The sequence below is a fragment of the Myotis davidii genome, unplaced genomic scaffold, assembly GCF_000327345.1.
Source record: "Myotis davidii unplaced genomic scaffold, ASM32734v1 scaffold705, whole genome shotgun sequence".
Classification (NCBI taxonomy): Eukaryota; Metazoa; Chordata; class Mammalia; order Chiroptera; family Vespertilionidae; genus Myotis; species Myotis davidii.
This window is the reverse complement of record NW_006296405.1, coordinates 2002356-2014165: the sequence shown is the minus strand read 5'-3', so window position 1 is coordinate 2014165 and position 11810 is coordinate 2002356. Positions and strand designations below refer to the sequence as shown.

Here is an 11810-nt window from a genome sequence, read left to right as displayed (position 1 = left end):
CAGGGTGAGGGGCTGATGGTTGTTTGCAGGCTGGCCACAGCTTGGCTTCCTCCATCGCTGGGGCAACCAAGCCTTCTGCTTGCTCCAGCTTCGTGGCTGCCAGCCGCCATCTTGGTTGGGTTAATTTTTAGTTGCTCTGATTGGCTGGTGGGCATGGCTTGGGGCGTAGTGGAGGTGCAGTCAATTTGCATGTTTCTCGTTTATTAGATTAGATATAGATTATGTGCCAGATACTGGGGATACTGAGAGAAGTTACCTCAAATTACTGCAGAATGGGGTCTTCCATTAATAGGCTAACAACTAGAGAACGGTACCTCTCTCCTATGTCATGCCATTGATGACTCAGATCAGAACATTCTAAGGGACATTTAAGGCCACCTCCTTTCTTCAGATGCCTCCCCTTCGCCCTTCCCTCTCTTCACAGGGGCCTGCATTGCATTTTGAAGACTGGGTATTATTGCTTCTATTCCCAATTAACTTCAGTCTCTGGTCTTTCAGTGAATGCATCAAACATTACCAAACCAGAACCTAGTAAAAGCCTTCTACACAACTAGAGCTACAAACTAAAAACAGCCTCAGTCTCACCTCGTGACTGGTTCCGACTTCCCTGACTACAGTTACCTGAGGAGTTTGATCCCTTTCATTAGGATTTGTTCATTCTCCTTTTATCCCTTTATTCTGATCACTGAAACCACAAGACCCTATCTCCCCTGAGGTAAGAAAGTAGCAAGCTTAGAGAACAAGAGAAAGAATAAAGAATTTGAGACAATGCAAAATCCTTGTTTCATTTCTGAATGTTCCAGTACAAATTGAGGCCTCATACCATGTAGAATGAACTCTTAGGAGCCAACTGGTTTACCGTTTGCCTTGCTCTTCAGAGCTATTTTGAGAACATGAAAATGGAGGACAAGCTGCTCCAAAGTGGGGAGGTGGCAGTTCTCAATTGTTAACTGATTTCATTAACAGCATTTGCAACTCGAGACTTGCAGATTATTTCTGCTTTAAAACTTGAATAAGGCCGAAACCGGTTTGGCTCAGTGGATAGAGCGTCGGCCTGCGGACTGAAGGGTCCCGGGTTCGATTCCGGTCAAGGGCATGTACCTGGGTTGCGGGCACATCCCCAGTAGGAGATGTGCAGGAGGTAGCTAATCGATGTTTCTCTCTCATCGATGTTTCTAGCTCTCTATCTCCCTTCCTCTCTGTAAAAAATCAATAAAATATATTTTTTAAAAAAACTTGAATAAGACAGAAGTAGGAGCAAGCTTTCGGTGTGTGAGGTGTGTTACATTTCTGAGAACCAACAATGTGAACTGATTTGGCTTTCCCTGTACATTTAGGTGATAACCACATTCTTAAAGTCAGGCAGGCGGCCTGGCTTCCTCTGCATTGTGTAGCAATGGTTCGAGTTCTGGGCTTAGTGCTTGATGCCTAGATAAGGATTAGCTGTCTAAATATTTTTTAATGCCCAAGAATGTTTTCAATTTACCTGGACATAGTTAAATAAATGTGCTCTTTTCTTGGGCTACATACAGCACTTAAATATCTTACTCTGTATGTGTAGTAGGTTTTTTAAGAAAATTGTTTTGTGTGTTTTTTTGGGGGGGGGGGAGAAGGGTGGCAAGGGAAAGTATAAAGATGAAGCTCATTGAATGTGTGGGGGTAAACATCTCCACTGAGAGTCTGTGAATCATTGGTTGTGTAGCTGCAGCAGCAGGCACTCGGGCAAAGGCAATGGGGCGCAGTCGTTGTGGCAGGTGCTTTCTCAGGTCCTTGATGTTTACTCCAGGGACCATGTGGAGAGAGATGGGAGAGGTGTCCATACTTTCTGATCTGGGAAACTTACAGCGTAGTCCAGCAGTCCTGCCTAGATTACCTGGGTTCTGAGAGACCAGGCATGAAGGTGCCCTACTCGATAAAGATCAGCTAGTCTACTGCCCCTTTCCCAGCTGCCTGTCCCCTGCTCTAGACTCAGCTCCACTTTATCTGCCAACCAAGCATGTGGCACATGCTAACAGATTAAGCCTGTTTTTGTTTTCAAAGTCCCATCAGAAGCCATTTTGTCTCCTCTGTGATTTGATCAACAAAAATTGTGTTGAAGTTTAAGGGAGCAATGTTGAAAGCAGAGATATTTACATTTAACTATTATTAAAGAAGTCTTACCCTAAATATAGAAAATAAAATCACAGTTCCCTGGTCTGGGCTGCTTTCACATAAGCTGAGTAGCCACCTTTCAGCTTTAGAATCAAAAATAGCATTTTCATTTTCATTGGGAAACTTATTTATAACCCAGTAGTCATCCCCATGCTAACTTTTTCCAATATTTGGTCCAGATTTTCTTTTCCTTATAATTACACCCCCTGTTTTCAGGCTAAGCATTCCCCCTCCTTTTTGTGTTTACACCGTTCAGATATTTGCAGATTACTATCATGTCACCCTTAGTCACTGCTTACCGAGCTGTGCAGATCTGGCACCTTTTATCTTTCCTTTAAAGCTAGGCCTCCTACCCCTGAGTCATTTTCTATCGCTCTCTTTAAATGTGCTCTCGTTTTCTGCATTTCCATGTGGCCACGCAGCTTCCTAGAGCCAAACATAGGGTCAGAAACGCGAATTGTTCTCTCCTTTGTTATATTGGGAAGTAAGCATCTTTGCAGGGCTCCGGCCTCAGGCTCCCTGGCATTGGGGGCAGAGTTGGCTACCTCCTCTCTGAACTTAACCTGCATTTCTCAAGTGCGCTCATTTAAAGTCAGTGGGTGTCGCTGGGGGTTTTTTGTGTGTTTGCTTTTCTTCCTTGAAGTGCTGTGTAACTATGGGAAAGTGAGATGGATGTAGGTATGGGTTCTGTGGGCCCCTCTCCTAAGGTCTACAACCTGGACAGTTCATTAGCCGTTTTCTTCTCTGTATTTGCCTCTTTTCTAAAGTATTTCTCACTAGTACTCATTCAACATTAGTTGAAGATCTACAGTGGCACTGTGTGCTAGGCAGTGTGTTGGATGCTAGAAAGGATAAAACCTGAATCGGATACAGTACCCATCCTACAAGGCAACTTAGTTTCAGTTGGATTATTTTATTCTCACATAGGCTTGCTCATGGTAGCAATGAGGGGAGAAAGCAGACTTATGGGAAGATCCATGAAACTTAACGGGTTCCAAGGTTAGGTCAGATCTCACAGATCCTGGAACCCGGAGGGTGATTGTGGGCCTGCTATTGTTCCAGGACTTCTGTAGATATCCAGTGTTCGTGCTCCAATGTTGGTGCAAGGTGGTTCCCTTCCTCTAGCTCCCGATGGGCTTGTTTTATACATAGTCCAGTTCAGATTCCAGAACACACCTTTCTCACCTGATACCTCCCATTTCTATTTGGACAGAGCTCTCACCCCACCCCCCTGCCACTGGCAGCCTGGCTGCAGGCTACCCTTCAGGCGGGGCAGCAGCAACTCTCCGTCCTCCCTGTCATTCTCATCACTTTCTGTTCTGACCTCCATCCCCACCTGTGGTGAGGGCAGAGGCCAGGGTCATGTGCTAGAAAACAAAGATGCTTGAGGCTGCCCTTAACAAGGGACGTGGCATGGTGAGTCCCATAATGACTTGTCTGATCCATCTACCAGCAGTCCCCTAGACACACATGCATGTGCCAGGCATAATCCAGTTATCACGTTATTTCTTAATGTTCTGCAACCTACAGGCGAATGGTGAATTCAGTCACCAGTAACATCTTGTACAACGGCAGAGGAAAGTCATGTTTTCATGATGGAAATTAAGCTTCATTGGCACAGAGTCTTTCTTTTTCATCATTGAGCTTTCATCTTCCACACAGTGTCTAGCCCAGAGTAGGTACTGATACATATGGAGTGAGGGAAGGTCTGAGAGGTGAACTGTGGCATTTAGGTATCCGAAGTAGGCAGAAGGCAAAGATTATGTCTGCATCCCTCCTGTGCCCTTCCCTGGGCAATGTCCGATGTGGAATGAGCACACAGTAGACACACAATAAGCACAATTCTTACTGTTTCCACTAGACTTTTGTTTTCTTTGCCTAATGCCCGGTCTTGTTTGCTAGACAGGGTACCATTGGGAAGCTGTCACTTCTAGCAAAGGCAGATTTGCCACACTTCCCTTTAGTTCCCAATAAAGGAAAAAGCAAATGCACTTTGAGCCCAGAGGCTTAGTTATCATAAAACTCAACATGCAATGTAAACATGACTCTCACACATAGAATTTCTTCTATGGCCATTATTGTACCATTAACAAGAATTTGTACTTCTTTTCCAAAGCTGACTGACCAAAGTGTTTGTGTTAATTGACCTCATTAGTCAATGTCTCTAAATATATAATTTTTTTAAAAAATAGAATGCTCTGTAACCCAGCATTTTAAACTGAAAGGAGACACCCTGTACTCCACAAGCCAGGCCTTGGGTGAGGAATCTTGAAAGGGCATAACCAAAATTATAGGATTTTATGGCCGGGGAGGCTTTGGAGTGCCTTCTTTTCACAAAGGCCATGAGGCCGGAGAGGTTTTATACTTGGTCAGTGGCAGAACAGAAACTCTTAACGGTCCCGTGCTGACAGCTGATGCCGAATTCTCTCTTCCTAAACCAGACACTCTGAGGGAAACCCTCATTTTGCTTTGTCTTGTGTTTGTTTTTTTTAATAGTCTTATTTAACTATTACACCCAGAAAGCATAGAAAAGGTGAGAATAACGGTGAGTTTCACCGATAGGCAGGTCGGTCTGTAGGGCTCTAGAGCGTCCTGCAGCCATGTGGACCAGGAGGGTGGAGTTGTCTGCCTTGCTCTTCTGTATCCGCCTGAGTGAGGTCAGCTGAGAGGGCCCCACAGGCTGGTGTCCCTTTTCGTTTTGGCACATCCCATAATAGGGAAGGAAAATGGGAGTTTTTTAGGTACAGGGGTTTTTTTTGTTTGTTTTTTTTTAAAACTGGGGATGTGCCCGCAACCCAGGTACATGCCCTTGACCGGAATCGAACCCGGGACCCTTCGGTCCGCAGGCCAACGCTCTATCCACTGAGCCAAACCGGTTTCGGCGCAGGGTTTTTTTTTTATAATATTTAAATATTTTTGGTTTTTGAATGGCTGGGAAGTGTCGGGGAAGTTTGACTGTTGACCTGCACCTGTGTGTGTGAGGCACAGCAGTTAATGCGTCCTTATCAGCAGGGAGCACTGCACCGCACGGCACGTTATCTGCAAAGACGGCTGTTAGTGGAAAGAGTCACGCTCAGAATCACGGCATTCCGCACCTGGCGGGGCAGCTTCTGGGCCTCCACTGATAGCTCCCTTTCCTTTTGTGTGTTTTTTTCATCCTCACTCGTGGATATGTTTTTATTGATTTTTTTTTTTTGAGAGAGAGAGGTGGGGGAGGGAGGGCAGAAAGGAGGAAAGGGAGAGAGGGATATGAGAGAGAAACATCTGTCTATCAGTTGCCTCATTCCTGGACATGCCCCGACTGGGGATCAAACCTACAACCTTTTTGGTGTACAGGATGACACTCCAACTAACTGAGCCACCCGGCCAGGGCTCACTTTGTATTTACCACCGTGGGGTCTCTCCATTGCTCCATGTCGGCCTGCCCAGCTCAGCACCTGCAGCCTCGGGTTTGCTTCCTTAGGACCCAGCTTTCTTTCCCTTGATCTTTTGGGTTTTTTTAATTTTTTTAAAGTGTGTTATAGTGGTAACAGAGCTGCATACCAGGGTCCCCTGCCCAGTACTGCAGTCATTTGCGTAAAGGTGCAGCACGGACTGGGTTCGCCTCCTGACCCAGCTCTCGGGAAGGAGGGGCAGCAGGACTCTTCTGCTGACAGCCCGGTCCTCCCTGTTCTCAGCGGTGATACCTGTCTTTCTGGCTTTAGTGGGCAGCATATTTCCTGCCCTGTCCGCTGATCCCTAGGGACACAAAAGCAAGTCCAGAAGCTGGTTACTAAGCACTCAGGGTAGCCTTTGAATTCTCCAAGGAGGCCGTCCTTGCCAGCCTTCTGTGTCCACACCTCAGTCTATACCAGTGTTTTTCAAGCTGAGGGTCTTGCCCTCTTAAATCAATTCAATGTCATAACCATCTTTCTTTTTTTTCTTTAATGAAATAGAACAGAAGAGAGACAGAGCACAGCACATGTAGTCAAGATTAACCATTATTTTGTGGAAACTTAGTTATATAAAGTGTATATACCCATATGTACATGTGTATATATGGGTTATGATAAAAATTAAAGTTTGAAAATCTCTCGTCTGCACAACATTTCGTGTGCAAAATTAGCTTGTCGCATCGGTCTAATATTCGATGTCATCAGACCCCTCCTGCTATCCTGGCCCTGCCTTTGACCCCTGGACTGATAACAGATTCTGCCTCCCCCTGCCCAGTCCATGTTTCTGAGTCCCGGTTTGGTATTCTGCCTAGGGCCTCCCCTTGTATGTAGGAATTCCCCTGCCCAGAGCTAGAAACTGGCCTCTGTGCTCCAGCCTGACAGTGCCTGAAACTCAGTTACCATGACCACCTGGGTGCCAAGTGCCCCTCTCCTCTGAGCACCAGCTGTTCCTGGGCTCCTCCCCAACAGGAAGTGGAGTGCCTCAGGGCCCTGGACTCTCCTGCCTGCTCTCGGTTGTGGGATATACCACCCCCTGGTGACAGTGTGGTTCTGTCACCAGGGGGTGGGATATACCACCCCCTGGTGACAGAACTGTCCTTTTTCTCAATGGCATCAGCATCTGACAGTTTAAGGTTCACGTAGGCCACTTACTGCCTTTGTGATCCAGGGCCTTATGCCAAATCTTAGATACTTGTGGGTACTCAACAAGTGTTGATTTTTCCCCTTTGTTCTTCTAGACCTATGCCTGGGTGTAACTCTGGTACCTGTTCCACTGGGTCTGTTTTTAAGATGCATCTTCTGTCTGTCTGGCCTAATAAGTAGCGTCAGTTAAGCCACATCTCACCCTGAGCTGAGATGTGTCAGGGAGACAGGTTTTGACTGGGAAGGGGAGACCTCAGAAAAGAGTCCACCCAGAAGAAAAGAAGTAAATGATAAAAGCAGACATAATAATACTCTTGTTCTCAAGCAGCTTTTGTTCTTCCTCTTCTTTCTCTTACCTGCCTGCCTGACAGGAATTGATATGCGTGGGTGCGTTTACTTTTTCTACTTAAAAAAGGGCAGGAAAACTGCCTGCGTTGGCTTCCTCCTATTGCGCAGCTGGAGCTCAGCTGTTGGAAAGCAGAGGAGTGCATAGCAAAGGCCCCCTGCCTTCCATCTACTCTGCACGGAGTGGCTGGGCTTGGGTCACCACTGGCCCAGAGGACTCTCTTCTGAAAGACGTTTTGAGGACATTTCAGTTTGACATGTCTAACTCCCTGGGTTCATTGAGCCATCTTGTTTTCTGGATTTAATCACTCGGTGGTCTCCCAGGATCCGGAGAGAGCTGCTGGGATCTTTTGCGATTTTAGAATACCAAGAAAGTGACAGAGGAATAGGATGTATACATCTACTAACCAGTGAGACTCAGTTATCTTTTGTGCCCTTTTAGTGGAAGTTCTTTCCCTTGGTCCCTGCTGCCTGGTGAGTTGCCCTAGCCTCATCCCAATTCTAGGCCCCTGTTCACAGCAGCCTTAGCAGCACCCCAGTCGGCCCACCCAAACGGCTGCTGAGGGTAGAAATAAATGCTTATTTTAGCATTATTCTTGTTTCTGCAATAATGCTTTATCTATGGTTATGTGGCCAAAAAGTTTAATAGAATTGTTTATTTTTCTCTCTGACAATTCTATTCTTGCTTAGTTTGCAGATATAAAATGAAGTGTTTTTGGCTGTTGGTATTGTAAAAACCATGGGCTATCTTTCATTCCATTTTACTCCAGCCCCATGTCTCCCAAGGTTAATCTGGGGCTCTTTGGCTCTCTCTGAGTTTATTATCGTCTCACAAAATAAGCTTCGCTTCCCTGTGCAGCCTAGCCCTGAGTGCCAGGCACGAGCCCAGTGGTCTCACCCGTGTGACAATTGGATGGGACCTTCAGCTGTCCCATCTTAGCTTGGGTGGGGAACAGCCCTGGCCACCAGCTCAGGCGGCTCTCCGCTGCAGTGCGCTCCCTGTCTAGCATTTGGTTGGATTTGATGTTACTCCTTTTGTGAGGCTTTGAGGCTTGGAGAGAAAGGTCTCTTCTTGAGTTTCTGGAAACCCAAGGCATAAACAATTCCTCTTCCTCTGAGCTTTATGACCTTGAGTCTGTGCTGTGGCCAGAAACATGACAGCCACCTGGCTTCATCCTGAGGAGATGTACCTTCTGCCCCTGCAGTGGCTCCTTTTCCCCCCAAGGCTCCCCAGCAGGTGTTGCCGTGGCCTGGGTGCTCTGCTGCGTTGCCTCCCTGTGCCACATCGCTTGTTCCCCCAACTGAGGCTGCTTGTAGGAGAGAGGGAACAACTCACAATTCTGCCTTATGGTGCGGGAGTGACCAGCAATGAATCAGACAGGGGCCCTAAATGTGTCCTCCCCATAATTTGACTGTTTTCTTTTCCGGTGGCTCTAGATTAGTTCAGCTTTTTACTGCAATCTGATTTGGGGGAATATATTTACGAGTCTAATTTGTACATCAAAACTCGACCCATTTCATGGCCTGTCAGAGATGAGCACTGTGAGTAATAAATATATTTGCAAAGTAAATTATTAAACCAAAGCAAGGAAGAAAGGCAGTCTGAGTTAGATATTGAGCACCTGTTTTGTATGAATACGTTTCTGGATACAAAGAAGTGTGAAGGATGTGATTCTGCACTCACAGGTCTTGCAGGCTAGTTGTGGAATGAAAGATGACTAAGATTTTGAGCTTGGATAACTGCTAAGAGTAATAATGATAATAATGGTCAACTAATAAGAGCTAAAATGTATTGACCCTTTCTCTATGTCAGGCATTGTGCTAAATATTTTATATCCCTAGTTCACACAACCACCATTGTGAAGCTTTGCAGTTAGGGCAGGGGAGGCTTTGAATGGTACAGTAACTTGGCCAAGGTCACAAAGCTAAGTGATAGAGTTAGGATGTGAACCTAGGTCTCTCTAACTCCAGACACCTGATACTTCATCTGATTCTGAATGAAAAACTGAAGATATTATTGTCTAAAATATAGCCAGAGGACAGAAGGGAAAGCTTATTTGAAGAGGAAAATAGCACTGAGTTAACACGTGAATTTGATGGGAAAATCAGATAGTAAAGAGGAAATGCCTAGGAGTCAGCGGAATGGTTCTCAGGATGCGGAACGGCTGGACTTTCGGTGAGTCTAGGTAAGAGCCATTCGTGTAAGTGATGGTTGAAGCAGTGAGACCAGGACTATAAGGACTAGGAGTCCAAGATGAGGACTCATCCCACATCTGGGTGTGTGTGTGTTCCCTGCACATCTAACTTGGAGCTCACTGGGTTCTCCTGACAGTTCCCGATGCTGTGACTGCGAGCTCCTGTCCCGTGTAGCTGCTGTGATGAAGTTGGTTTTCCCACGTGGGGCGGACTTCTTTCCCTTCTCCTACGTTCCCTTGTCTCAGACGTGACGGCATTCTGATCTAATGCTTGCCTTATTAGAAGTGATCAAGGGACTGTCCTTGCTGGACACTAAGCCTAGTGGCCCCTTTTCATCACAAATTCTCCTTTTCTCCTGACACAGGCATTGAATGCCCCAGAGGAGCCCGAAACCTCCCAGGCTTGGTGCAAGAGGGAGAGCCCTTCAGTGAGGAAGCAACGCTTTTCACCAAGGAACTGGTGCTGCAGCGAGAGGTAGGACTTCTTCCAGTTGCTTCCTGGATGAGGGGGTAAGAAAGTGGGGTTCACTCGGTCTCATGTTTCTCTGCCATGTCAGAGACCAGCCTGTCACTTTTTCCAGTGCTCAGCCTTCCACATCCATGATCCTTTCAGTGTCTGCCCACATCCTAGTTCCTGGAGCCCTGAATCATTGGCCAGCTGTCCCAAAATTGCTCCTCACCACTGGTGTCCTGGGATGCATGGTGATCACCAGGCCAGCATCCTGATGCAGAGCTGACAGCTTTGCACTCCTTCTGCTTGCGAATTAGCCCGAGCCGTCTGCCTCCAGCTGGATTTAGAAGCTTGACTAACCCTGTCAGGGGCCAATTTTCTTTGAACATTTATTTGTATCTTTTAGTAATTGCATTTTCTATAGCAGGTTTTCGGACTTAATTTAATTGTATTCTGTTTCTGCCTGTTGGGCTGGCTCTTACAGGCAGGAGTTAGGCTTCTCATCTGCTGTGGTGCCCATCTACCTGTTCATTTTTATGAAGTCATAGTCAACAGATCCATCTTCTTTCCAGGACGATGCCAGCCATAAATCAATCCTGCTAGGTGGGCACAGGAAAAGAACAGTGGGAGGAGTGTGCTGGGCTCAGACTTAGGATTTTAGATCTGCTTTTGTCCTCTTTTATTTTACAATCAAATCCATTATAATATCATAATATGCACAGAGCTGAAAGGTTATGGCTCCTGAAGGTTATCCTGAAGGAGTGAAAGTCTTTTTAGATCAGCGGTCGCCAACCGGTGGTCCGTGAGGTCTGAAAGGTTGGCGACTGCAGTTTTAGGTCCTTCAGATCAGACATGTGGGCTCCTTTGGGATTTCAAGTGATACAAGTACCTATTTATAAGCTTCAGCATCTCTCATTTTGATTTGAATCACCAGCGAACATATTAGGTGTGAGAGGTACTGAAGAACAGACTAGCTCAAGATGCTTATATAGTGTGTCCCAAAATTCATGCAAGATTTGAATTTTGTGTGAGCATTAACCACAACAACAAAAAATAAAAAGCCTAATTTTACTTTGTTTATTGAATCAGATTCTAATATCTGTTGCCCTTTGATTTCAATCCCTTCAATTTGATAAGCATTACCAAGTACCAATTATGGCCCAGGAGCAGGGACAATGAAGACCATGGCTTTGCGTATGTGCCAGCAAAGCTGTGGAGGCCATTTACCTGATGTGCTATTCCATACATAACCCTATACTGTATACTTTATGAATCAATAAAAAATTTCCAATTTTTAATTATAAACCTGTGTTTTCTATCAAAATTACTTCTTGTGTGAATTTTGGGACACCCTATATTAGACTAGGCTGGCCTCAAGAAAACCACGACTTTCTGCTATTGGTTACCACCTCTTTGGTATTCTCTAGCTCTTGCTTTCTCATTTTGTGCAAGTGGCATGGCAACAGAAATTCTGAATTCTCAGTCTGAGAGATATGAGTTCCAGTTCTCAAATACCAGCTGCAACCACATGGTATTGCTTCACATCTCCCAGCCATCTGTACAGTGAGGGGCGGGGCTCAACCCTCAGTTGTCGCCTTAGTTTCACATTGCCCTCTACTTTGTATTTGGTCAGACATATTTATGTTTGTGAAGACGGTATCTTGCCACACATGGTGCCTCCCCTCCCTCTATTTTGTATCTACACACTGTAGCTTGAATTTTTATCAGTTACAGATAGCCCCCTGCTAGAGAAGTATTCAACAATTCAAACACTCCAGTTGTCCATCAGTAGTTGTTACAGTTTTTGAAGTGGCCCAGGGGTTAGGTAGAAGGGGCCAGTATTGTAGAATTTTGGCCTTTGGATAAGGCACTACAGAGCAGTGTCATGTTGGAGAAAGCAGGTTAGTCCATTCAACGTCATGACTTACAGACATTGCAGAGGAAGGAACAACAAATGTTTGTTGTTCTTTGGTAGAGGAAAGAAATCACTGTGTTGGAAATTACTATCTAAATCACACTATTGTTTTGCCTCCCATTTTTCACCATAGTCATCTTCCTGTGTTTTCTCATCTCCTAAAGTTTCTTTCCCGT

At 45.6% G+C, this 11810-nt stretch overlaps 1 protein-coding gene across 1 annotated transcript in view; it reads left to right on the top strand.

Moving 5' to 3' along the window:
• The window catches only part of SND1 (staphylococcal nuclease and tudor domain containing 1), a 451387-nt gene that overhangs the window by 330773 nt on the left and 108804 nt on the right, over positions 1–11810 (top strand). Inside the window, exon 16 of the mRNA XM_006771404.2 lies at positions 9634–9743. Within this exon, the coding sequence (XP_006771467.1) occupies positions 9634–9743 (110 nt within the window). The remainder of the gene's footprint in view (positions 1–9633; positions 9744–11810) is intronic.